Source organism: Telopea speciosissima, chromosome 11 (genome assembly GCF_018873765.1).
Source record: "Telopea speciosissima isolate NSW1024214 ecotype Mountain lineage chromosome 11, Tspe_v1, whole genome shotgun sequence".
Classification (NCBI taxonomy): Eukaryota; Viridiplantae; Streptophyta; class Magnoliopsida; order Proteales; family Proteaceae; genus Telopea; species Telopea speciosissima.
In genome coordinates, this window is record NC_057926.1 from 56,273,651 (window position 1) to 56,298,470 (window position 24,820).

The 24,820-nt window shown below is 38.1% G+C and overlaps 1 protein-coding gene across 1 annotated transcript; it reads right to left on the reverse strand.

The window, feature by feature from the left end:
* Positions 1 to 18,371: 18,371 nt before the first annotated feature.
* On the reverse strand, positions 18,372 to 19,551 carry LOC122646587 (probable ribose-5-phosphate isomerase 2). The gene is made up of 2 exons (XM_043840168.1): positions 19,475 to 19,551; positions 18,372 to 19,318 (listed from the first exon to the last, which is right to left on the reverse strand). The coding sequence occupies exon 2, from the start codon at positions 19,297 to 19,299 to the stop codon at positions 18,478 to 18,480; it is 822 nt and encodes a 273-aa protein (XP_043696103.1). The 5' UTR covers positions 19,300 to 19,318; positions 19,475 to 19,551; the 3' UTR covers positions 18,372 to 18,477.
* Between the last annotated feature and the right edge of the window lie 5,269 nt (positions 19,552 to 24,820).

Consider the following 24,820-nt stretch of genomic DNA (forward strand, 5'->3'; position numbering starts at 1 on the left):
AGGGGTAAAATGGTTAGAAAACTCATTAAAGGTAATTTTGTTCAATACAATCGATCCAAGCCAATACCGTATCGATATTATATCGATTTTATGTGTTGCTGATATTCATTCTGATACCATACACTAAAACCATGTGAATGCGGTCATGTGATGACATCAAGTTACACACAACATGATGTCATCAGCAGATGCTTTGGCCACCGTATTTGATTTGTCCAAGACTAGGATTTGTGCACATGGAGATTGGACGTTGTACCGGACTTTTTTGTTTTTTTTTTTATAAGAGAAAGAAATCTATTGATAACAAGAGAACTACAGTTTCCACAATGGCCTTTTTTGTTTTTTTGGTAAAATTTTCATAATGGCCTTGATAGCAAGATTTCCTAACAACTGCATTAAAAGATCATCATAGCATAGTTTAAAAGTAGCAAAAGAAATTTCATATTAAAAAAACAAGTACCTAAAGAAAAGTTAGAAGTTATGTCCATCAATTCTAAGTAGTTAGGTATAAGAAGAGTCCATGGAATCTTGATGTTATTAGAGGTTTGAGAAAGACGTTCAGCTCCTTCATGGTGCACCAGATTTCTTTTGGTATGATTCTTGATTTTGATGCTGCTTTCCATCCTTCCACTATTCGAAAGATCTCTGCTTTCATCTTATCTGAAGTAGTGCGAATGTGTGATAACCTGCAGTGGTTAGAACATCTTGGTTAGCTAGCAAATTGTCAAAAGCCGAATCGGTTAATCTTAGTTGCGGGTCCAAAATGCAAATGCCTGAGCAGATTAAAACAGAGCAATTGATATCCAGGTTAGATACATATTGGGATAGAGTATAATCATTTATAGTTAATGAGTCATTAAGAGGAGAGTAGGGCAATAGGGTTGGGGGATGAATGTTCAAGTCACCAAGCCATTTAGTTACAGACCGCAAGATAAAATGTAATAATAAAAACTGGGAAAAAAAAAAAAAACCAGTGAGAAGATTGTTTATCCAAAGTTTTTGAGAGGAAAAAGGAGACACACATTCATGCTAGAAAAGGGCTAGAGAGAAGCTTTGTTTTCAATCTAAGAAGGCCAGATGCCCATACACACTTAATCCAATCACATGATAGAAAGAGGTGTCACATGGACTCTACAAAAACTACATAAAACATATGTAGGATCGATCGCCATCCATTTCGAGATATCTGCTTTGACAGGAAATTCTGCATTTAAGACACGTCAAAAGAACATTTTAAGTTTTTGATGTATTTTAATTTTCCAGAAAAATCGCCACCATTTTGCATAGATGGGGCTATAAAACTTATTGGAAAGGAACTTTGCAGCCTGTTGTGTGGAAAACCTTTCAGTACTAGAAAGGGAACATCTCCATTGGTCATCACTGTCCGAAATAAGAATCTTTAAAATTTCATCAATAAACACATTAGGCACAGATTGTGAGAATAAATCAGAATTCCAACTATAGAATGAAATAAGATTCCCAACAGATTGAATAGAGTTTGAAGAAGGTAAAGTATATGGTAAAGACTTCCTAAGGAATCCAGGGATCAAACCAGCAGTATGTGTTGTCTCCATTTCCAGTTTTCATTCAAACCATAGATTTGAGAGTTGGGAGCATTGTGCCTATATTGTTCGAAGTCCAAGAACCCTTTTGTTTTTTTGAAGAGTCTTTGGATCAAATACAGAAGTTCCGGGTCAGTACTCAGTACCTAGCTTTAAGAATTCTTACTCAGGTAGAACCATTATCATTTATCATCCTCCGACCTAATTTGAGAATTAAGGAAGGCTTTCCTAAGGCGTAGTCCTCCAATAGAGATTGGAGAGCAGACCTTATCCCATCCAATTAGATGTAGCTTCTTGTGAGATCTAGAGTGAATTTTAATCCTCTCCAATTCCCTAAAGTGTGCAGTGTGGCAGTTAGGGGTGGAGATGTCCTAGCAGCTCGGACATCCAATGGTCCAAGCTCATTGACTTCCATATTTTTTTCTTTCTTCTTGAGCTCTGCACCGTTTGGATGTCCAAGCTATCAGGTGTCGACATCTCTACCCCGAACTACCGCACTACACACCTTTAGGGAATTGGAGAGGATTATTTTTCCGTTGTACCCGAGACCTAATGGGCCAGGGAGACTGAGACAATGTTTTTGGTTCTTTTCTCTTCTAGGAGATGGGGAGAGTGAGTTATTTAGGCCGCCTTACGTGTAAGGCTTTAAAACGCGGAATCTAATACCAACTCAGATTCGAAAATTGGGATCAGTGGAATCAGTCAATTCATTCAATCCTCGGCCAATGAATCTCTCTAAAAAATTAACCAAAAATAATATTAAAAAAAAAACGTTACATGGTTGAGTACCACCTTGCCCCCATGAAATTAAAAATTACATCTATGTTGATGTCTCTGCATGCATTCTCATTGGCCCCCGTGTTGGTGCAGGAGCTATACGACCACAAAGGGATTCCCCCCCCCCAAAAAAAATCTCACTATAGACCTAACATCGATGCCATGGTTTAAGGTATTGACAATCGGATCGAGATCAATCTCGATTGATACTGATTCTGATCACCCTGAACTAGTACGGTATTGGATCGGTCAATACTCGAGATCGATCTCAGCCGATACATATCCAATCCTGGTGAATAGATTGATCCAATCCCGAGATTACGAATCATGATCTATGCTCTACAAGCAGGGAGAAAGTTTTCCTCCACTAGTGCGTAGGTTTTCAACCATCTATTCTAGGCTCATTATTACTCTGCCCCTTTATTGTATATGATAATACCCTCCACACTATTGCTGATATCCAAACCATGGTTTAAATGCACGGTATCATGCATGGAATCGGTCTCTGAATTGAATGATTCAGATCGTCCAATCCAGTTCATATATTGAGGAATCGAACCTAATTAGAATCAAAATCAGAATCAATCAATTCAATTCGATCAATTCTATCGATTTCAATTTGACTTTTTAAATCCAAGGCTATGTACCACAAGTCCCCACAAAGGGCAAAGAACCTTTTTTTTTTTTGGGTAAATCCAGAAGGGCGAAGACAATAAAATGAATAATGGAGATAGAGATTGACAATGGATTGGAGGAGGGAGGAGGGAGGAGGGAGGAGGGAGGAGGGGGGGGGGGTTATGTTTGTTACGTGGTTGTTCTTCCACTTTTCCTATAGAAATGATTGCAGAAAAATTTCACACTCTCACATTTCAAAGTTTCTGCTTTTAAGTCAAAAACATCCAAACTCACTCTTCAATTTGTCAATTTTTTGCAAATTATTATATTTCAAAATTTATACTTTTAAATCAAAAACTTCCAAACTCACTCTTCAATTTGCCAATTTCTTGGTCATGGAATTCATATTCTTAGCCATGAAATGGACTCTTTCGTTACTTACTATGTTAGAAAATGGGAAAATTATCTCTGAGCCACCAGGGGCAACCTCTCTCTCTCTCTCTCTCTCTCTCTCTCGCAAACTATCCCATTAAAGTTTGGATTAAGTTTCCCTCCTCTCATAGAAGCAGATTCAAAAATCCCTCCTAGGGCTTTAGTATGTTCCAAAATACCCTCCCGAGTCCTGATATCTTTTCCCGCCCACTCCCACCCCGCATTGAATTGGATCCCATTCACCGTGGGTGAAGGGAAACTCGATTATTAAAGTTTTTACTTTTAAATCAAAAGATTCCAAACCCACGCTTCAATTTTGCCAATTTCTTACCCATGCAATTGATATTCTTAACCTGTAATTCAGTCTCTTTCTATTATTATATTGGGGCGCTGTTCTCTGCGCCGCAGTGCAGTCTGCGCCCAGGCACATGGGGGTAGGCACAATGACCACCCTATCTCCCTGCACAGGCTGCCCATGTGCCTGGGTGCTGGCCTGCTGTGCTGCAGCACAGAGAACATTCTCCCTACTATATTTTAAGAGGAAAAAAAATGAAAGTGCCCGCTTGATAATCTTACGGGTGTTTCTATTCTGGTTATGTGCTAAGAAATAGCAAAATAGTTTTTTCATTTGCTGTGCTGAGAAATCATTTTTGACCCGCTTGATAAACCTGTTTTTGGAAACAAGCAAAATCCTTTTCTTTTCTTTTTTTTTTAAAATATTAACAAAAAGATATGTTTGACACACTTTTTCAATTTTACAAAAGAGCATAGTGAACAAATATAAGAATTTTTATCGGACACACTTTTTCAATTTTCAACCAAGAGACGACAGAACATGTCCTGTCAAAAATCTTCCAAGGAGCATATATTTTGATTTATGTTCCACAAAAAACACTTAATTATTAAGCAATTTTTAAGTGTTTTTTTTGTTTCTCAGAACTAAAAAACACCAGAAATTATTTCTCGTAAAATTATCAAGTGGTCTCGAAATTTGAGCCGCCAACGGAGGCTAGGTCAACATCTCTCTGGCTCTCTCTTCCTACCATGTACCTTAGACTCTTAGAGAGCCCTCTCTCACCCTTAAAATATTAATGGATCCTTTTTTGTCTTTTCCATTCTCTTAAAACGTAATGTAACATCAATCAGCTCGGACTTCTTGTATTTATATTAAGGAAAAAGATTCTCAGAACCGATGTGGCATGGGATGCTAATACCACTCTATCCATCTCCCTCACATGAAATGATTTCGTTGTCAGAGAACCCTCCCCCTTACATTAAATATCCAAGGCCATAGAAAAGTACCAAAATCATCAAAATTTTCCCATCACGGGCACAGATTTTCTTCACCGACAGTAATTTATGATATCCTACTTACTGAACTCTTTTTTGACCTTGAAACCGTTCAATTGGACAAAAACAATTCAAACATTTACTTTGAACTTTTCCATGTCAAATAAGGTCAATGAAGGATGCCCACTCCCTATTTATATTAGTCTGTGTATAATAATTTAATGGGCAAGGGATTGCTAGTTGGTCGTGTAGCCCTGTATTAGCATGGGGCCAATGAGAGCATACACATGGGTAATACAGATGGATGCAATTTTTATTTTAAGAGGGGCTGGATAGTAATTTTGTGCACTCTTGTGCCTATGCGCAAAGAGCTACATGACCAAGAGTGCCCTTTTTCCCTAATTTTTAGGTAGACCTATTCATGTACATGCCACCATCCTATTTTTCATTCATTGATAGTACATCTAAGCCTATCCTCTTCTCTTCTTTGTTCAAAGGAGCATGATTCATTTTCACTAAAAGTCTGAAAGACCTGTTTTATATAAAGATAATTCCCTACCAACCCATAAACCTACCAAATCCAATCCCCCTCCCCTCCCCTCCCCCATGTTGTCAAACCATTGAAGACGCAGTTTAAAAAAACAGAATCAGGATCCAGATCGATCTCAATCGATTTAAAATGGGATTAGATCGGTAAAAACTGGCCAGAATCAGCAAAAATATGCCCCAACTCTAGATTTTGCAAGGGGGTCAGTCTCAGCCAATTCGACCAATCCGATTCTGATTTTTTGATCCCTGCTTGAAGACCTTACCACCATGAAAAGGTTGGTACCCTAAAGTTTGAAACCTGGGGAGCTACAATTCAGCTATGTTTAGCACCTCCACTTAAAAGGTTACCAAGGTTTGATTATGAAAGCATCAAATGTTGGCTTAAGGTGTGGGGGTCACAACCCTATCAGCCTCACGTTTTATTGGGCGTTAGGTAGAATAACATTTAACATGAATTGGTATGTCTACATTATATGTCATTTAGTAACAGATATCTTTAACCTGACATGACCTTAATCCATGCAGAAAATATATATAAAGAGGTCTTCAGTAGAATACCTCTGTTCAATACAAATCCAGTCAATAACTATGTTTATTATTCCAAGAGTCCAAGCTCTGATAAAGAATTAAAATTCTTGGAACATCTAAAGGGAATTTCTGAGAGTCCCAAGGATCGAAAAGACTTTCTCCTATTAAGTTGAGGGAAATTCTCCTCAAATCAATAATGGCAAATTCCATATCATTCTACCATGGTCTTTTGAACTATGAAGTAGCTTCTCCATCGGATGAGAGCAGAAGTTTTCTTCTGTAGAAACAGAGGATTATAAGAGGTTGAACATTGCTCATGACCAATGGGAGCTTCCATGCCACGATGAAACTCATCACCATTGCCAACCTGGACACCTCTTTGCCCAGCCTGGAACGCTCTGCACCCACTTGAGTTTGCACTTCGTCAACCATGCAGTTTCAACTATCAAAATCTTCCCTCAATGGAATTTACCAAGGCCAAGACCAATGCAGCCAAGGAGGAGGTTTTAAGGCTGTTAAAAGTGGAGCCTACAAATGCCTGAGCATAGAAAAAATATATGTGAAAGCCAACTGGAAACATCGTTGAGTTAGTGAGCAGCCAAAGACAAGTACCTGGTTGGTCTCTAAAGATGATCTTCATTCAGCACATTGATGAGAGGTAAAGCTGATCATCACTCTAAGTTTGATAAGCACAACTGGACACCAGATGAGGCAAGCAAAAACAGTAGAAGGTTCTCAGTGATCAGAAAGGATCTCTGCTTGCAGCTTTCCTGAATTTGTTTCCATGAATTTAAGTAAGATGGGTTGGGAAATGAGGGTTTCAAGAAACTGTTGTCTAAGACTTTGGATATCAACTTTGTACATACTACAGATGAGACCAATAGGTCAGTGGTCCTTCACGGGAAGAAAAAAAAAGGAGGATAAAAAGGGTTAGATCTCAAATTCTCAGCACCATTGTCAGTAGTCCTTCACCCAAGAAAAAAAGGGTTAGATGTCATATTCTCAGCACCAAGGTGATTCAGCAAGCCTTAAGAAACACAAAAAGAACAATGACTGATATGTATAAAACTAGTATTTTCATCTGATCTTCAGAACCAACTTCAACAAGCTTCTCCTCCTTTTTTTAGCCTCTTCGAAATCATTAAGCACTCAGATCCCAACTGACCTGTTCATAGCCCAAAAATGACCACCGCAAACATTCAATTTCTTCAAATTTGCACAAGGTTTCTTTTTGCAATATGTCTGGAGCTGCAGACTAACAACCTCACCAATACTGTAATTGGAAGATAAATAGCAATATCCATCAAATCTGAAACCACCACAAAAGCCATCAAATACTCACAATATCAATCTCTTTTTTTTTTTCAAGCTTCTCATCTTTTTTTTAACCTCTTCGAAACCATGAAGCACTCAGATCCCAACTGACCTGTTCATAGCCCAAAAATGGTACCACTCCAAACATTCAATTTCTTCAAATTTGCACAAGGTTTCTTTTTGCAATATGTCTGGAGCTGCAGACTAACAACCTCACCAATACTGTAATTGCAAGATAAATAGCAATATACATCAAATCTGAAACCACCACAAAAACCATCAAATACTCACAATATCAATCTTTTTTTTTTTCACATATCAAATAGATTAATAGAGAGAAAGCTATGTCCATAAGAAGTGAGCTAAACAGAACACACACACACACAAATAATAATAAAAAAACAGAAACCTGCAAAATACCATCCCTCTGCATTGGCTGAGCACACTGTAGACACTGATAGCCAATAGGTGTCACCACTAACACATATTAGTCACTAGCAGCCACCAGACATGACAAGAAAAAACAAAACTGATATTTGAAAGTCAGCCATATATAACGAGCGAAGGGGACAAAGGGAGATTGTTAATCCGTTTGTGGTAGCTTGTTCCATGTCCTTTTTTCTTGATCTGAACAAGAGCAGAGTGTCTGTAGTTCAGTCCATAATTTTCCCACAACTTGTTTCACATTAGTGGTGTGTGCTCTCACTCCATTTTTTGAATCCAAATGGGGAATGTTTTAACACCAGCTATGAGTGCTTTCTTGAAGCACATATGCAAAGCTGGTTGCTCAGCAAAACTCAATAACTTCAATAGAATAGAAGATAGGATGGTTCATAATAGAAACACATTTAGTGACATTGGTACATAATTTATTATACTTTCTGATTCTACAAGCATAAACATGGGCCTTTGTCTCAAATTATTAGAGCACCTACGATATGGAGTCTTAATCCCGAGAAGATAGAGATTCAAATCCACCAACCCTTAAACAAGATTAGCTCAATCATGTGAATTTAAACCTTCAACTTGACAGCTTTTCTCATGAAAATATAGAACTTGACAGCCTTTCTCAACTACAAAACCTGTTTCCACATTTCTTTGTAATTAAAAAAAAAAAACAAAGTCTGTAGAGGCTGAATTCTGCCCTTGTATAACCACTTGATTGATGAAATTTCTGACTTACCAAAAAATGTCAGTTTTTCCATGGTTAAAGGCACAAGTATGGTTTAGTGAACTATGGATATCTAATATAAATTGCATTAATTGATTTTTACCTGCCAAAACACACCGTGTGCTAAAGATTGCATGTTCCAAAACAAATTATTACCATCAGTTAAGAGCTCCTGTTCAAAACAATTTAAGCATATTGAAAAGCATTAGTGGAAGGACATACATAAGTTAAAAGCAGACTAAATAGATAAACTCCAGAGGTTCACTTGTTAGGTTCGGACTGGTTTAGATACTTTGAATGATTGTTTCACCGTCAAATCACTGATCGTTCCTAATCTACCATATCTATACCAATAACTCTTCTCAAGATTTTTGAACTCAAAGACCAAATTGAATTACATGGGAAGCATTTTTTCAGTTGATGAGCTGGAGGTCTGTGCTGCTGACTTTCATTCTATAGTAAAGATAATCATTAAGACTATCCTGCACAATACAATCCCGTAGAAAAGAGTTTTACAGGCTAACAATTCTTAGGATTGACAAAATAGCATTAATTTGGTCTACAATCGGGAGAACTCATATCGTAACTGACTAAAAATGAGCTACAGCATCACATAATTCACTTTTAACTGTGAATCATTTTTAGCATGGATTCCTACATTAGAAGAAGCAACCAGGAACATTTTGTGCTCTCTTTAAAAAGCAAAAGCCAAGAGAGTAAGAAACAAGCGATTGTTTTTCCCCTTGCTTTCCTTTTCCTTTACTACTGCGACCCACGAAATAAGCTAAGATCATTATAGATGACATAAGAAATGGTAACTTTTCAGGATCCTTCTCTCTAAACCTTACAGCCTAAGAAACTTTTAACGAACCTTCTAATTAGAGTAATATTAATTGAGTCTCCTAATTTAAATGACAGTGTAGGCACACTCTAGCATAGGAAGAAAGTCCATTCAGGGTCCAATAGGCATCCACAACATACTGGAGTTCAGAATATCCTCAATTACAAGGTCCTACTGTTTCTGTTGCTTATGAAAAACTGTTCTTGAGGGTGATTGGCGGGGGGGAACCAAATTGCTGTGACCTGGTGTAAATTACAGCTGTAGTATACTATAATCTGTTTGGATCTGCCCCTTAATGAAATGGGCATAGTTGAATACAAAAACATACAGGAAGAATATTTTCATTCAATGATATAAAGGGAAAGGCATTCAGTTGCAAATTTAAAGACCCCAGCCCAGGGATGGAGTTAAGTAATCATAAATAAAAGCATTCAAAACAATGACTATGGTGAGGTGTACTAATTTAAGTTGATTTTCAATTTTCAGTTAATTAAGAGTCAATCATAGTGAGAAATCAGGTTGGGGAGGGAAAAATATGACAATTACAGGACATGATTATAAAAAAAAAAAAATTTCATTGTATTTCATCTAAATTTATCAGAAGAATATAGGAACATTCAATGATACCGTAAGCAAAATTTGAGGTGGGGAAAAAAGCAAGAAGAAATGATGTGTCAAGAGTCAAGACCAGATCAAACTTCCCAAGACAAGTGCCCCAGTGATTATATAAACTGATAACAGGGGAAGGACATCCTCCTGTATAACAGTGTTGGCTATAACAACAATTTCCCAGTACCAACAGCAAACAAAAATGATCAAATTTTCCAACAATATATAAGTTAGAAAACCTCTAGCAGAACGGGACACTCTCGACCAGCATGGTGGTTCTCAGGTTCACCTATCTATGAACCACTCAGGTGGTTCCCTAAAAAATAATTCAGTCCTCGACCGTAAAGCCCGTAAGGCCCTCGAAGCAAGTTGGCAAGACACTTGAATTGACATTCTTCGATCATGGAATATTTGAGCCCAACTAAATTCAGAAAGAAGATCAGTAATCATTGTAAGAATATTTTCCAGCCTTTGATGATGAAAAGATTGCGGCGGCCTTTCTCCTCCTCCAGTAATATTATTATTAATAGCATCAACTAGCTCCTTTGCATTAGAAACCAAAGCAATATGTTGATTAATACCTTGCACACGACGAGCTAATTGCAACCCACTAAGAATGGTTTTTGCTTCTGCTTCAATGCTATCTCTTGCATTGTCCAGTAATTTCCCTTCGATAGCAATAAATTCACCTTTAAGATTTGTCAAGTATCTCCCATAAGCATTTTTGTCTGAATTTTCAAAAAGTGCAAAAACGCGTACTACATAGGTTGGCGGATCCGTGTATGCCAGCTCCTCCTGTGATTGGGAGTGAGCACCTCCCGCAATTTGATCAAACTTAAAACTTGTCTGCATCGATTTATAATAAAGTAGTCATTAGTTAAAGAAGATATAAACCAAGCAGAATAAATGAATCAAAGATCCTATATAGAATAATATAAGTAGCTGAGTTACCTGTAGTACATGTCTGAGTGAGCGCAAGCTCTCAGTATAGAAACTGAAGGATGGTAAGTTCCTTTTGCGAGAATAACACTTAGTAAAACTTGTGGTTTGGAGATGGTAACAATAGAACGAACCTCTAAATGTGTCAAGAAGCACCTTAATACTCCAGGCATCATTGCCATCCTGTATTATGTCAATAGGAACATAAGGAGGCGTACCATAAACAGAATCCACCAAAGGAGTCAAATCAATACTATACTCTTTTACCCATGTCGTGGTGGTAGAAGTAGTAGTACGACGAGGAGGAGGAGGATGAGTCTCACCCTCACCATAGTGGTGGTGGTCTTTATTCAGCATCCATATGTCCATTTTGTTACCTGCAACACATGAAAGGCAGAGTAACCCTCTTAGCTCCACCAATTGGAGACCCTTGGAATGACGGATAGTTTTAAGATCGGGACACCCACTAGGACGTGGGATGAGTCTAAATTCTTCACTCTCCTAGTTGAACGACAAGATTGACTTTTCGATGTCGATCATAACTTCGGGGTGGAGTTTATGATCGATGAGCCAGTGAAGAGATCCGTCTATGAAAACCGGATATTGTTCATACAAGACATGGTATGGGGATTTTCCTACTAGTTTCCAAGCCCAAGGAGAAGCATAAGAAGAAGGAGAATCCTTTGTCATCCCCAAAGTGAAAACTCTACATTCTGTATATTCTGTTGGGGAATAGACAAAGCAATTAAAGAAAGGACGGACTAAATGTACAAATTTATACTCATTAGTAGATTCAACGTATCCAAAACCGAAAGAACCACCACCGCGATTGTTGTAAAGTGGTGGCAATGTTATGAGTTCGTGTGTTGTTGGATTGCAAACATGAATTCCTACATTGGAACTGAAACACAACAGATCAAAGCGGGTAGGCAACGCCCAATAGCAATTGCTGTTTGTCGACGACATCTCCATATGATCGAATTTGAATCTACTTAACACCCTACCATCTTCAATGTCGAGGGAATATATATCAAAACTTCTATCAAGAACATGATGTGGATATGATACGCAAAAGCGAAGAAGATCAGGTGAATAATGTGATTGATGATGATGATGATGATGATGATGATGTTGATGATGATGATGAGATTGCAAGCGAATGAAAAGAGGATCACTGGATATAATATCAAGCCATCGTTTATTTCGGCACTTAAACCTGAGGAGGGACTTCACGGGAAGCCATGAAAACACTTGGAACAACACATCTTCTGTTGTTGTTACCACTATTAATGGATCATCATTTCGCCTATTAATCCTCCTCCTCCTCTTCCGAGGACCACCTCTGGTATTAATCTTCTTCTTCATCTTCTCGAGTAGAGTAGTCGATCTGTACGTAGTAATACCTATTAATGATTCACAAACCCAAAAGACAGGTTAATGTAATGCAAATGAGGACAGAAGGCGAGCACTGAGTAGTAATGACATTATTATTAATAAGGAACTTCCTTACCAACGTACCAACAAATTGGAATGGGAATAGGATAGAAGAAGAGAATGAAGATCTTCAGACCGTACTAATTGATCGATCCTGTAGTTTCAGTCTTTCTCCATTGCTAATTTAATTAATTTATAGGGTTGAGGAATGAAAGTGTGGCAGATTGGAAAAGCTAAATACTAGGAAGGGAGATCTGTTTATTAGGAAACAAACAAAATCTATCAATCTTCCCAACTCACTCTCTCTCTCTCTCTCAAATTTAATGAATGTGTCCTACTATAATTAGGACACAAAATTTCTCGCTAAAGCCATTATTACTCCCCCCACCCGCCCCCCTATTTGTTGAAAGTCTGAAATATCCTTCACTGTTTATATTTCTTAATATTCATCCCAAGCCGATGGCCATTGATGAAGTTAAAAAATGGTCCTATTCTTTATTCTAACTTATTTATTTTTAAGGAATGTTTTCTTTGTCCAGGAGCATGGTGAAGCTAGGCGTTCAATGTTCTTTTGGAGGGTGGTCGTTTATCAGCTGGACCACCGGCAGAGGAAGGAGAGTGGTGGACCTTCAAAAAGAAGCCAGAGAGTAATGGGCAACCTGAGTCTATATGTTGCCCTTGTGAACCGCCAAGTACCAATCTCACAACAGTACTTAGAGCATAAAGATCGGTCCTTCACTTGCTGATCATTTACAAGTTGAACTAGCTCTCTTGCCACGCCTTTCACTCACTACCTTGAGAAAGGACTCGATCACTCTTTTTGTTTGGAGGATCATTCGTTCTTCACTCTCTTGCTCGATATGGGAAGCGGCATCCATTGATGAATGGTTATACAATGGTGGTCCTTACGAATTGATTGTTCTACACTTCTTAATCAGGGTTGATTGTTACTTAGTTTCCATTTGGGTATGCACCCTTGGATTGTTGTTGCACCTATGCCATCGCTCCCTATGCTTATATCTCTCCTCCCCTAATAAGGGGCAGAGATATCATTTCATAGAGATGGGAGGAGAGGTAGACAACTGGGAGCACTGATGCAGGGGTCACACAGCCTGGCAGCAAACCCCTTCCTTTATTTTTATTAAAAGAAAAAGTTCCCTGACCACCGAATAGGGTAAGCTAGCACCAATGTATCTCTAAACCCTCTCCCTCATATTAATTTCGTTGTCATGAGAAAAAAAAAAAAAAATTTGGCGTTCGTATACTTTGTTGTGCTTTTTATTTCTTGTTCTGAGTTGTGATTCAATAACTTTTTTGAATTTTCTAAAACTACGGGACAATTCTTGGGAGCGGTAGATATTCTTTGACAAAATGGAACTCCATTGTGTGTGTCAAAATGAAGAACTTGCACAAAATATAAAGATGTGTTCAGTTGAATAACTCTGCTCAATTCCATTCCAGTCAATAACTACATTCATTATTCTAAGAGTCCAAGGATTGAAAAGACTTTGTCTTTCTCCTAATAAGGTGAGGGAATTCTCCTCAAATCTTCATTAAAAGAAATATTCTCCTCAAATCAATAATGGCAAATTCCATATCATTCTACCATATGGTCTTTTGGACTATGAAGAAGCTTCCCAAGCTGATGAGAGCAGAAGTTTTCTTCCGTTGAAACAGAGGATTATGAGAGGCTGAACATCAACCATGACCAGTGCAAGCTTCATGCCATGATAAGATAACCGTGCAGTTTCGAATATCAAGATCTTCACCGGCATTCTCAATGGAATCTACTAAGCCAAAGACCAATGCAGCCATACAGGAGGTTTTTAAGGCTGTTAAGTAGAGCCTACAAATGCCTGAGCATAGAAACAATATATGTGAAAGCCAACTGGAAACAATGTCGAGTTAGTGAGCAGCCAAAGACACGTACCTCGTTGGTCTCTAAAGACAATTTTGATTCAGCATATTGATAAGAGGTAAAGCTGATTATCTCTCTGAGTTTGATAAGCACAAGCTGGACACCAGATGAGGCAAGCAAAAGCAGTAGAAGGTTCTCAGTGATCAGAAAGGATCTCTGCTTGCAGCTTTCCTGAATTTTTTTTTCCATGAATTCAAGTCAGACGGGGGTTGGGAAACGAGAGTTTCAAGAACAAACTTCAGTCTGTTGGCTAAGAACCTAAGACTTTGGATATCTACTTTGTACATACTACTGATGAGACCAATAGGTCAGTAGTTCTTCACAAAACAAAAAAGAAAAACAAAAAGAGTTAGATCTCATATTCTCAGCACCATTCTTTTTTGGTATAAGCACTAAACAAGTGAACACACTTCAAGGTAATTTTAGCAGGCCTTCTGAACAACCAAAAGAACAATGATTTATATAAAACTAGTATTTTCAAATTTCATATAATCTTCAGAACTAACTTCAACAGGCTTCTCCACTTTTTTAGCCTCTTTCAAACCATATACTACTCGATCCCAACGGACCTGTTCTTAGCTCAGATATGGTACCACCCCAAACATTCAATTTCTTCAAATTTGCATAAGGTTTCTTTCTGCAGTATATCTGGAGCTGCAGACTAACAACCTCACTAATACTGTAATTGCAAGATAATTATCAATATAAATCAATTTGGAAACCACACCACAAGAACCATCAAATACTCTGAATATCAATCTTTTTCTTATTTTTTCATAAATTAATAGAGAGAAAGCTCTGTCCACAAGAAGTGAACTAAACAGAACACAACAAAAACAGAAGAAACCAGCAAAATACCATCCTTCTGTATTGGCTGAGCACATTGTAGACACCAATAGCCAATAGCTGTCACCACCAACACAGGTTAGTCACTAGCAGCCACCAGACCTGCATGTAACCCGCACCTCAAAGGCCTGTCTCATTGTGCAATAATCGGGACATCAACACAGAACAAAAAGTCAAAACCTAGAAGCATCCATCAGACCACAGTTAGGGCAGCCTTTCTCAAACACACCTGAAGATCAATTTAATACCAAAATTTGATCCACGACAATCAATTCATGACACTCGAGAGAATTAAAATAAAAGAATTGAGGGTGAGGGTGAGGGTGAGGGTGGGGGTGGGGGTGGGGGTGGGGGTGGGGGTGGGGGGGGGGGGGAAGGGGAAAGGGGAAAGAGAGAGAGAGGGCCACCAATGAAGGGTTACTGATCTAGCTCTAGCATCTCTATTTTCATACAACCTTATTTGGGGAAGTAAACACCTGACCAACCAAAGGATATTTTTTGTGAAAAACGAAAGTACAGAGCAACAGTTCATTAGGATAAGGGTATGGATGAAATTCTATTATTTATGAAGTTGTATCTTTAGATTATTTTTTTTTTTTTGGGGGGGGGGGGGGGGGAGTGGGGAAAGAGAGCCTGAAGCGTCCAAAACAACATGCATAATTGGTAAATCAACTGGTTTGTGTTTTTTCCATTGTCAAAAAAGGAAAGGCATACAAACAACATAGCCTAATTTTCAACAAGTAAGCTGAGCAACAAATCAGCCCAAACAGTCCATATGTTTGAAATCCAAATCATGCAATGCTTTGTGTCCTTGAGACTATATCAACAAACAAGTTTCTTTTTCACAAAATTTATTATCATCCCTTTTCCAAGATAGAACAGAAGCTTTCTTTTGATACAAAAAGAGAGTTTTTTGTGTGAGAAGTTGACGTCAAAGCTCTGACTTGATGCTACTCCTATCAACAGATATTTAAAAGTCGGCCATACATATTGAGCAAGGGGGAAAAAGGGGGTAAGGTTCTGCCATTGGTAGATTGTCAATCCATTTGTGGTAGTTTGTTCCCTTTCATTATTTCTTGATCTGAACAACAGCAGAATGTCTGTAGTTCAGTCCATAGTTTTCCCATATAACAATTTGTAACTCAACTAGTTTCACACTTGCGGTGCATGCTCTAACTCCATTTTTTAAATCCAAATGGGGAACGTACACCAGCTATGAGTGTTTTCTTGTTAAGCACATATGCAAAGCTGGTTGCTCAGCGAAACTCAATAACTTCAATAAAAAAGCAGATAGGATGGCTCATAATATTACACATGTAGTGATGTCAACAATATAATACAGAAAAAAGTACTGACTATGGTACATCATTTATCTGATTCTACTAAGCATAAACATGGGCCTTTGTCTCAAATTATTAGAGCACCTAGGATATGGAGTCTTAATCCAATATATCCCAAGAAGATGGAGGTTCAAATCCACTAAAACCCTTAAACAAGCTTAGTTCAATCATGTGAATTTAAACCTTCAGCTTGCAGCTTTTCTCATGAAAATATAGAATTTGACAGTTTTTCTCAACTACAAAACCCTTTTCCACATTTCGTTGTAAGTGAAAAATAGCAGAGTCTGTAAAGGATGAAAACTGCCCTTGTATAACCACTTGATTGATGAAATTTCTGATTTACCAAAAAAAATATTTGTTTTTCCATGGTTAAAAGGCAGGAACATTTTGCGCTCTCCTCTAGAAAGCAAAAGCCAAGAGAAGTAAGGAACAACCAATTGTTTTCCCACATATTTTCCATTTTACATCCTAAATAGTCAACTATCCACCCATGAAATAAGCTAAGATCATTATAGATGACAGAAGAAATGGTAACTTTTCAGGATCCTTCTAACTCTCTAACCCTTTAAATAAAAGGACTTTACAGCCAAAGAAACCCCTTGAAAAACCGTCTAACTTTAGCAGTATCAATTAAGGAGTCTCCCAATTTAAATGACAGTGTAGGCACACTCTAGCATAGAGAGAAAGTCCCTTCAGGCTCCAATAGGCATCCACAACATCCTGGAGTTCAAAATATCCTCCCAATTACAAGGTCCTACTATTTCTGTTCTTTATAAAAGACTGATCTTGGTGGGGAGAGGACAAATTGCTGTGACCTGGAGTAAATTACAGCTATAGTAAACTAAAATCTGTTTGGTAGATAACATCTGCAAGGGCATAGTTGAATACCCAGAGAAAACTCACATGACAGCCTTTCTCCCTCCTCTATTATAGAGTTTATAAAGAAGTTAGAAAAGGTTTGAAAAACCAAAAACTCTGCTTCAAAAGAAAGGGTTGCAAAAATGAGAATAAACTAGCAAAAGAAGTCACCTGTTTCCAAGAAATCATATAACCTTCAGATTTTTGGGAGGGGGAAGGTGGATGACAATGAACTTGTCTCAAAAGTCTTCCAGATACTACTCTAGCTCAAAGATGAGCAATCTGTAAACAATATCTAGAGTCCACATACAATTAAGATGTTTAAGAAACTAACTGGTACACAAGAAGGTCTTGCATTACTAAATATCATGTCTGACCAGTGACTATGGTTTAATTCTAAAGTAAAGAAGGTCAAAACTCCAATGACCGGGCGGAGAAAGACAGGAAACCTTGCAGATCCTAAACAGAAATATTTTACGGAAAAAAAAAAAGGGATGATGTATAATCTGAACAATCTTAAACCTTTAAAAAACAATCAGGTTATGGTCATCAAACAGAAGCTTCTATGTTGAATATGAAACATGAACAGAAGGATTTTTGTAAAGTACATTAAACTCAACTCAATTAAGCCTTTTCACAACTAAATGGATTCATGTAAGGTAAATTACACAATAATATTCTTTAATAAGAACTCCAACTAATGAAGCTCTATAATGTGAATGCATATTAATTATCCAGACGACCATTAACCAGCCTTGGAAAAATAAAATGGCAAATGACCTTGAGACTATACTGCTATTATCAGCTAGGACCAGTTTATCCAGGCACTGATATGCTAATCTAATTAAGTTTATTCAAGGAATAGAATGAGGGGAAAGATTTACCAAAAAAAAAGAATGAGGGGAAAGGCCTTCACTTGCAAATTTAAAGACCCACTCCAACCCCCCAACCCCAAAGAGAGGGGATTGAGTTAGCACAAATACAAGTATTCCATGTGATGAATATGGTGACGTGAACTAATTGACGTTGATTTTCAATTTTAAGTTAGTAACACATCAATCATAGTGAGAACCCAGGTTGGGGAGGGAAAATATGACAATTACAGGACATGATTATTAAAAAATCTAATTGTATTTCGTCTAAATTTATCAGAAGACTATAATAACATTCAATGATACCGTAAGCAAAATTTGAGGTGGCGAAAAAACAAAAAGAAATGAAGTGTCAAGAGTCAAGACCACATCAAACTTCTCAAGACAATTGCCCCAGTAATTATATAAATTGATACGGGAAGGACATAGGAAGGACATCCTCTTGTGTAAGAATGTTGGCTATGACAAAATTTCCCAGGACCAACAACAAGCAAAAATGATCAATTTGCCAACAATATATAGGTTAGCCACTGCCTAAAGCATGATCAGTAAAACTACATTGAGAATAATCATCTTCCAAGCCTACTTGTTCTTCACTGTGACTCCAAGCTCGCCAGCAACAATGACAGTGGTGGCCATGTTGAGAAACATTCCATGCTCAACAACGCCCGGAAATCGCAAAATCGAATCACTAGCAGCATTTAGATCCCCAATATCCTTCTCAAAATACAAGTCCACAATATAATTCGCATTATCAGTCATGAACGGCTCATCATTGTCCTTGCAAGTTCTGAGCTTTGCAACACAACCAGAGTCTTCAAACAACCTCTGCAACCGCTCAGTCGTGAACTTCCAGCAGAACGGGACAATCTCCACCGGCATGGCGAGGCGACTACCGCCCAAATAAGGGACCAGCTTCGATTCGTCGACAACAACTACAAACTTCCTGCACGCCCCTTCGATCATTTTCTCCCTGAGAAGGGACCCACCTCGGCCCTTAACGAGATTGAGATAAGGATCAACCTCATCGGCACCGTCGATTGCAAGATCAACGACCGGGTGCTCACCAAGATCCGAAAGAGGAATTCCCAAAGACAATGCTTGTTCCTGGGTTATCTTCGAAGTGGGTAACCCGATGATGTTCTTGAGCTTCCCCTGGTGCAGAAGCTCGCCTATCCTCTGGACAGCATACTTGGCCGTCGAGCCGGTACCGAGCCCCAAAACCATCCCTGACTCAACAAACTCAACAGCTTTGTAGGCAGCGATTTGCTTCAACTCTTCCTGTGTCAGAAACACAGGTGGTGGAGGGGGAGAAGGAACCGAAGACGATGAGGAGGGAGTCATGATAGCTTCCTCAATGGTAGATTTCTCGGTGCATACGAAACGCGGATAAGCGATCGCCATGAGTAAATAGGGAATGTGTGGATAATAAAGAATAGATTAGTGGTGGTTTGCTTAGGTTTAAGATACTTTCAAGGATTCGAAGTTCGGACAAGATAAGATTTTTGGAGAGAAAAGATTCTAGGCATCCCTTCTGGGAATATCAAACGAATAAAGAAAAGCAGGAAGGAAAAAAATTAGACAAACCAAGCTTTAAAGAGGGAGATGAAACGCACGGAGAGAGATAGGTGTCGCAGATAATTTATAGATGAGGACAGAGAGGAATGCAGGTAAAAGGGGGAGGGGGGGGGACGTAGAGAAGATCTGAACCATTCCTTTTACTCGATGTCTGACCTTTCGAAAAAGGAGAATTTTTCGAAAGAGAAAAAGAAATTCTTTGTCACGTTTTTCAGAGAGGGTTCTTCATCCATCGGGGCTTGATTCTTTGAATTAGGGTTTTTGTTCGTGCTCGTCCAATGCTTTGTTTCTTTATAAAAAGGCTTCAAAGTTCAAACGCAATGGGCGGAGGAGCTTTCAGAGAAATTTCGTCTCTCTGAAAGCTGAAAATTTTCTGCTATTTTGATTCTTCCTTTAATAAAAAGCCACCGTATCCATAAATTTTCTGGGAAATGTCCTTTTTTTTCTCTTTTGCCTTTTCCAACACGGGACTACGGGAGAGTTCTTCTGGTTGATATAGTGCGGGCAGCGGGTCGGATCATATTAGGCTCGTATACTTACCCAAGATCCAAGTTTATTGCAAAGCAAAATCGTTTATCAATCAATTTGAATCTGATTATAGAAAATGAAATTATTTTATTGAACGTTAATTTTTGTTTTTTTTTGGTAATATTGAACGTTATGTTTCGACTTTGACTGATAAACCGTCGATTTTGAACCAAACAGAAAAAATAAATTTGGTTTAGGCTTTGCGATTTATATACGCGCCTATTCCTTATGGACACCATTTGAAGTACTTGACTTGACCATTGCTAAAGGAAACCTCAGTGCACGACTTCTTGTTAAAATTGTTATCTTGAAATGGATGTCTGTTAAATCTAATTGTGTGTTCTGTGGGACTTGTGATGAATCGATTTGGCATTTTTTCTTATCATGTGATTGGACTAAGCAAATCTGAACATCTGATCCTCTTGGATTGAGAACCGAGTGAGCATCTATCCAGCCCTTCAATGACACATTTGTGTGCCTCTCTCCTTTGCTCAAAAAGCTTTGATAAATAATCTTTAATCTGGTTTTTCTCAGTATTTATTATTACCTGTTATTTCATCTGGTCTATAAGGAACAAAGTTGTTAAGGGTTTGGCCAAGACTGACCCCATGCTGGTTTTGAAAGATATATTTCGGTGGATTAATGATCTACAGATTCAAACCCCCTCTTATCCTATACATGCACCCTCACCATGCACACACTCATCTCATAAATTGAATCAAGTTTCTAACCCTGACTTATAATTCCCTGGTTTAAATTGCGCAAGAACTTATGACCCTGAACTAAGATTAACCAGTTGAGCTTTTTCCATTTTGCTAGATGGCCAGAGAGTTCTAACATCTGCAGATAGTCTAACAACCAATGACGAGAAGGAGGCAGATCTTTACGGGCTTTTGCAAAGGTGAAAACATGTTGTGAAGGCGAATATTAACATCAAAGAAGTGTGGTGCTACAACAGAGATCTCTGATCTCTTTTTTATTTAAGTGACAAAATGTGTTTACCTTAGAACTTACTTAAAAACTATTTCACTTTAGTCGATAAAACTACAAATTTCTCTAGTGTTAGTTTCAAATGGTGTAGTAACAAAACCCTCTACAATACGGTCTTGGATTTAGCTAGAACTAGTTTCAATAGCAATTGTACTACTCCATATCCCAGTGATGTACACTTTCTTTTTTAATTAATATAAGATTTTTATTTTTATCAAAAAAAAAACAAAAGAGGCTTGACATTTTATGCTTGTTATTGAATCTGTATTAGTATTGTGTTGGTGAAAAGAAATAAATAATCAATAGGTTTTTTTTGGGGGTAAGCAGCTTTCTGTACAAAAGTGTGGCCTCTGCGTCAGCACTCCTATGTGTCTATCTCTCTCCTCCTTAAAACAAGGGGGCAGAGTTGTCTTTTCATATGGGGAGGAGAGAGATAGACTCATGGAAGTATTGGCGTAGGCCACACTCCTAAACAGAGTTCGTTTTCCCTTCTTTTTTTTTTTTTTGTGAGAAATGATTGGATTAGTAGAATGCGGAAAGGAATTGAGTCAATTCCACTGGTTGGATTAGGATGTCAAATGCTAGCCCAAATAGATAGGCCCGATTGAGCTCGATTGGTTAAAGCCTGACATTGGACGACTAGTTAGTAAATGTGCTGGTGTGAGGCTACCCGATTATGAATCAATCGCTCGTTTATAGCCCAATTAATCTGGTTATAGTATAGTTTGCCCGATTAACATGACTCTAATTATGGACTGGTAACTTACAGACTGAGTAAAAATGTGTACATGCCCTGGCCTATATGGACCGATTACCTAATCAGTCGATAATAGTAAATCGGTGGGCACCGATTAGACCGATTAGGCCTGACAAGACCCGACTGGTTGACACCCCAAGATTGGATGACATGCTGGAGTGTGGAATTGGAATCGAGGCAATTTCATTGAGACCATTAAACTTGGAAAAAATAAAAGATGGAACCAAAAAATTTATCCATCTTAATACATGACCCCCTTGAAAATATTTGCGGTTCCACCCCACATGGTCGGATTACCAGAAGAAACCCTAGAAGTGATATTTTTAAAAGGGCGATTGTTTTCTGCCTGGGAGCGCAGGTTGCACTCAGACACATGGGCGATCATTTCAGCCATCCTGGGGGTAGGACGATCATTTCACCCACCTCCATGTGTCTAAGCGCATCCTGCGCCCCCGGCACAGAGAACATTTGGCCTTTTTAAAAATATCCTCAACTTGACGCTTCATTAAAATGAGAAACAAATTGAATTGATCCAAACTCAGTTTCCTTCAAAATTAAAACCAACAAAATTAACCTAAAACCAAAAAGATTCCGACTCCACATTTGGTGTGAATTTTGGTCAAAATCATTAAAATATAGTGAAACGGCTAAAAAGGACCAAAAACCACCAAAACAGACTGAGATAACTGAAACCCAAAACTAATAAATTTACCGGAAACAGCTATTTCTTTTTTTGCCACCTAAACGAAACGTTTCTAGTTTTTGTATTCAAAAGGAAAAAAATTTACAACTAAGTTTGTAAGAGGTTGAAAGGCATTTCATACATAGTTACATATTGAACTAGATCAGAGCAGTGCCTTTAAGGTCATCTGAATATCTTATACAAATACAAAGAAAACTCTGCATTCAAAGAGAACCCTCAAAATCCTGGAGGTGGGAAGAACATAAAATCATAATGAAGCAAAACAAAACATCCTCCCAAAGCATTAGTAAATAAACAGATAGTAGAAAACTAAATAATTTCAATGGTTGAAGCAGAATATAAAAAAGCTTTAACCTCAAACATAGATAAAGCACATGCAAACGAGCAGCAAACCTTGCAACTAATGGAATAAAATAGGACAAACTCCATTATAGAAAAGAAAGAAAAGCATCAGTTTAATCAGGTTCTTTGATAGACAATTTGGATGGTAAGGGTTTTGGCCAATAGCCAAGTTCATGATGTATAGTAAGATCTAAGAACAAAACAGAAAAGATAAGTTCCCGCTGATTTGAAGACCAGGTCTAGGCCAGTAACCACTGAAAAAAATTCAAATGTTTTTGGTAAACATAAAATGCCTTTGCACCAGGTCTGGCCTTTTGATTTGGGAAGTAAGAAAGGAGCATAAAAAAGATGTAAGAGTAAAAGATGCCCATTACAATTATGGTATGTAAGTGAATATCTCAATCTCATTTGTTGTAAGGAGAGGTAGGAACCTGAGCTTACAGTTCAGAAATGCCTAATAACTTACAGGTATTTCTTAATTTTTCATATAAGTAACTCAGTTCAACCACATCATGTGATTCATTTGTAAAGACCAAAGTCATGTTTAGATGACAAAATGTATCTGTTAGAAGCTGAGGAATTCCTTCCAATTCATGGGGGAATACCATTCCTGTGCGATGTACGTTCTGACAGAATCAAGTCTGCATGTAAAAACCAACATGCTTTCTAATTCATATTCTATGTTTTAGTACCATTCAAAGAAGTTGGAAATTCATAAAATACAATAAACAAGTCAGAAACCTAACAAACTTCCGGGATAAGGGTGGGAAACGGTGATAGGAAACAAGGTTCCAGACAAACGTAAAACCAAAAACATGAAAAACACCACTTTTGCAACGATGAGTGTTTCCTGTTTTCTCACTATTTTCCTCAATGAAATGGATAATTTGTGTTGGACTCTCTCCCATTTCCTAGCTTTTGAGAATACTACCCTCTTTAGTCCTTCACATGCATTTTATCAGTACTTCAAAAAATTAGGATGGGACTTCATAATTTTCGTAAAGCAAAAGTATAAACAATGGTCTCAAGACTCTGTTTCAGAGATCATTAATTTCATAAAACTTCTTGTTACATTACCAGTGAGAAATGTCATACCACTAGACACAGGAAATGTAAGCAGTACATCATGGGCTTCCAGCTCTACCAATATATAAAACTCTTGACTATCTAGAAAGTCCAGATTAACTCTAAGCAGCTGAACCACCAATAAAAACCCCTCCCTGTTTCCATGCCATCTTGGGAATAACCCAGAAACAGTAGGACTGGCTTGCTATCATAAGAATGATAACTTGATCCCTTGAAGTCTCACGATTCCTAACCCTATTAGACTGCTCTTTGATGCAAAGCCTATGCTTTCCCCAAGAGCTATTGTAGCACTGCAGTGAGAGAGTCTTCCAACTATGACAATTAGAATGCATTACTCTTGGGACCTCTCCATCAATAGCCATTGTCTAGAATCCACCAAGAACACAGTATAATACATGCCTATGCGTACCTAAACTTCTTCCAAATGGATGATTAAGCTCTCATTCTTGTCCTTTTACCTCTACTTCACATGCTGTCGTTCCTTCTTCCGAGGGATATCACTAAACTGACCTACTATCATGACTAGACTTCTACTTTCTAGGTTCTAGTACACTTGTAACAGTCAGCTATTGTCTCCATGAGAGAATCTAGAGTGAGAAAGTTTACTATCATATGTTACTTGTTCCATCCTTATGACTCCCATAGAACTCCGAAGAGAGACTCCTACCAAGTACTCTTCTGCTATAATTTCTAAGAATCAAAGAATACAACCCCTTCCTCATGTTGCCTGTCTGCTGACACATGAACAGGAACATTTTATTTGACCATACAGATAGAAGGCCAATAAGAACCTCGACTCTCTGAAGAAACATCAGTCATTCGTGACCTAAAGAACAAAGGGTGATTGCAGAGCTTCCAAAAACCCCATTCGACAGTCTTTCAGTAGTGACTAGGGTCTGGAAAGCCAAAATGAGTAGTGCACCATCAAGAGGACAGACTTC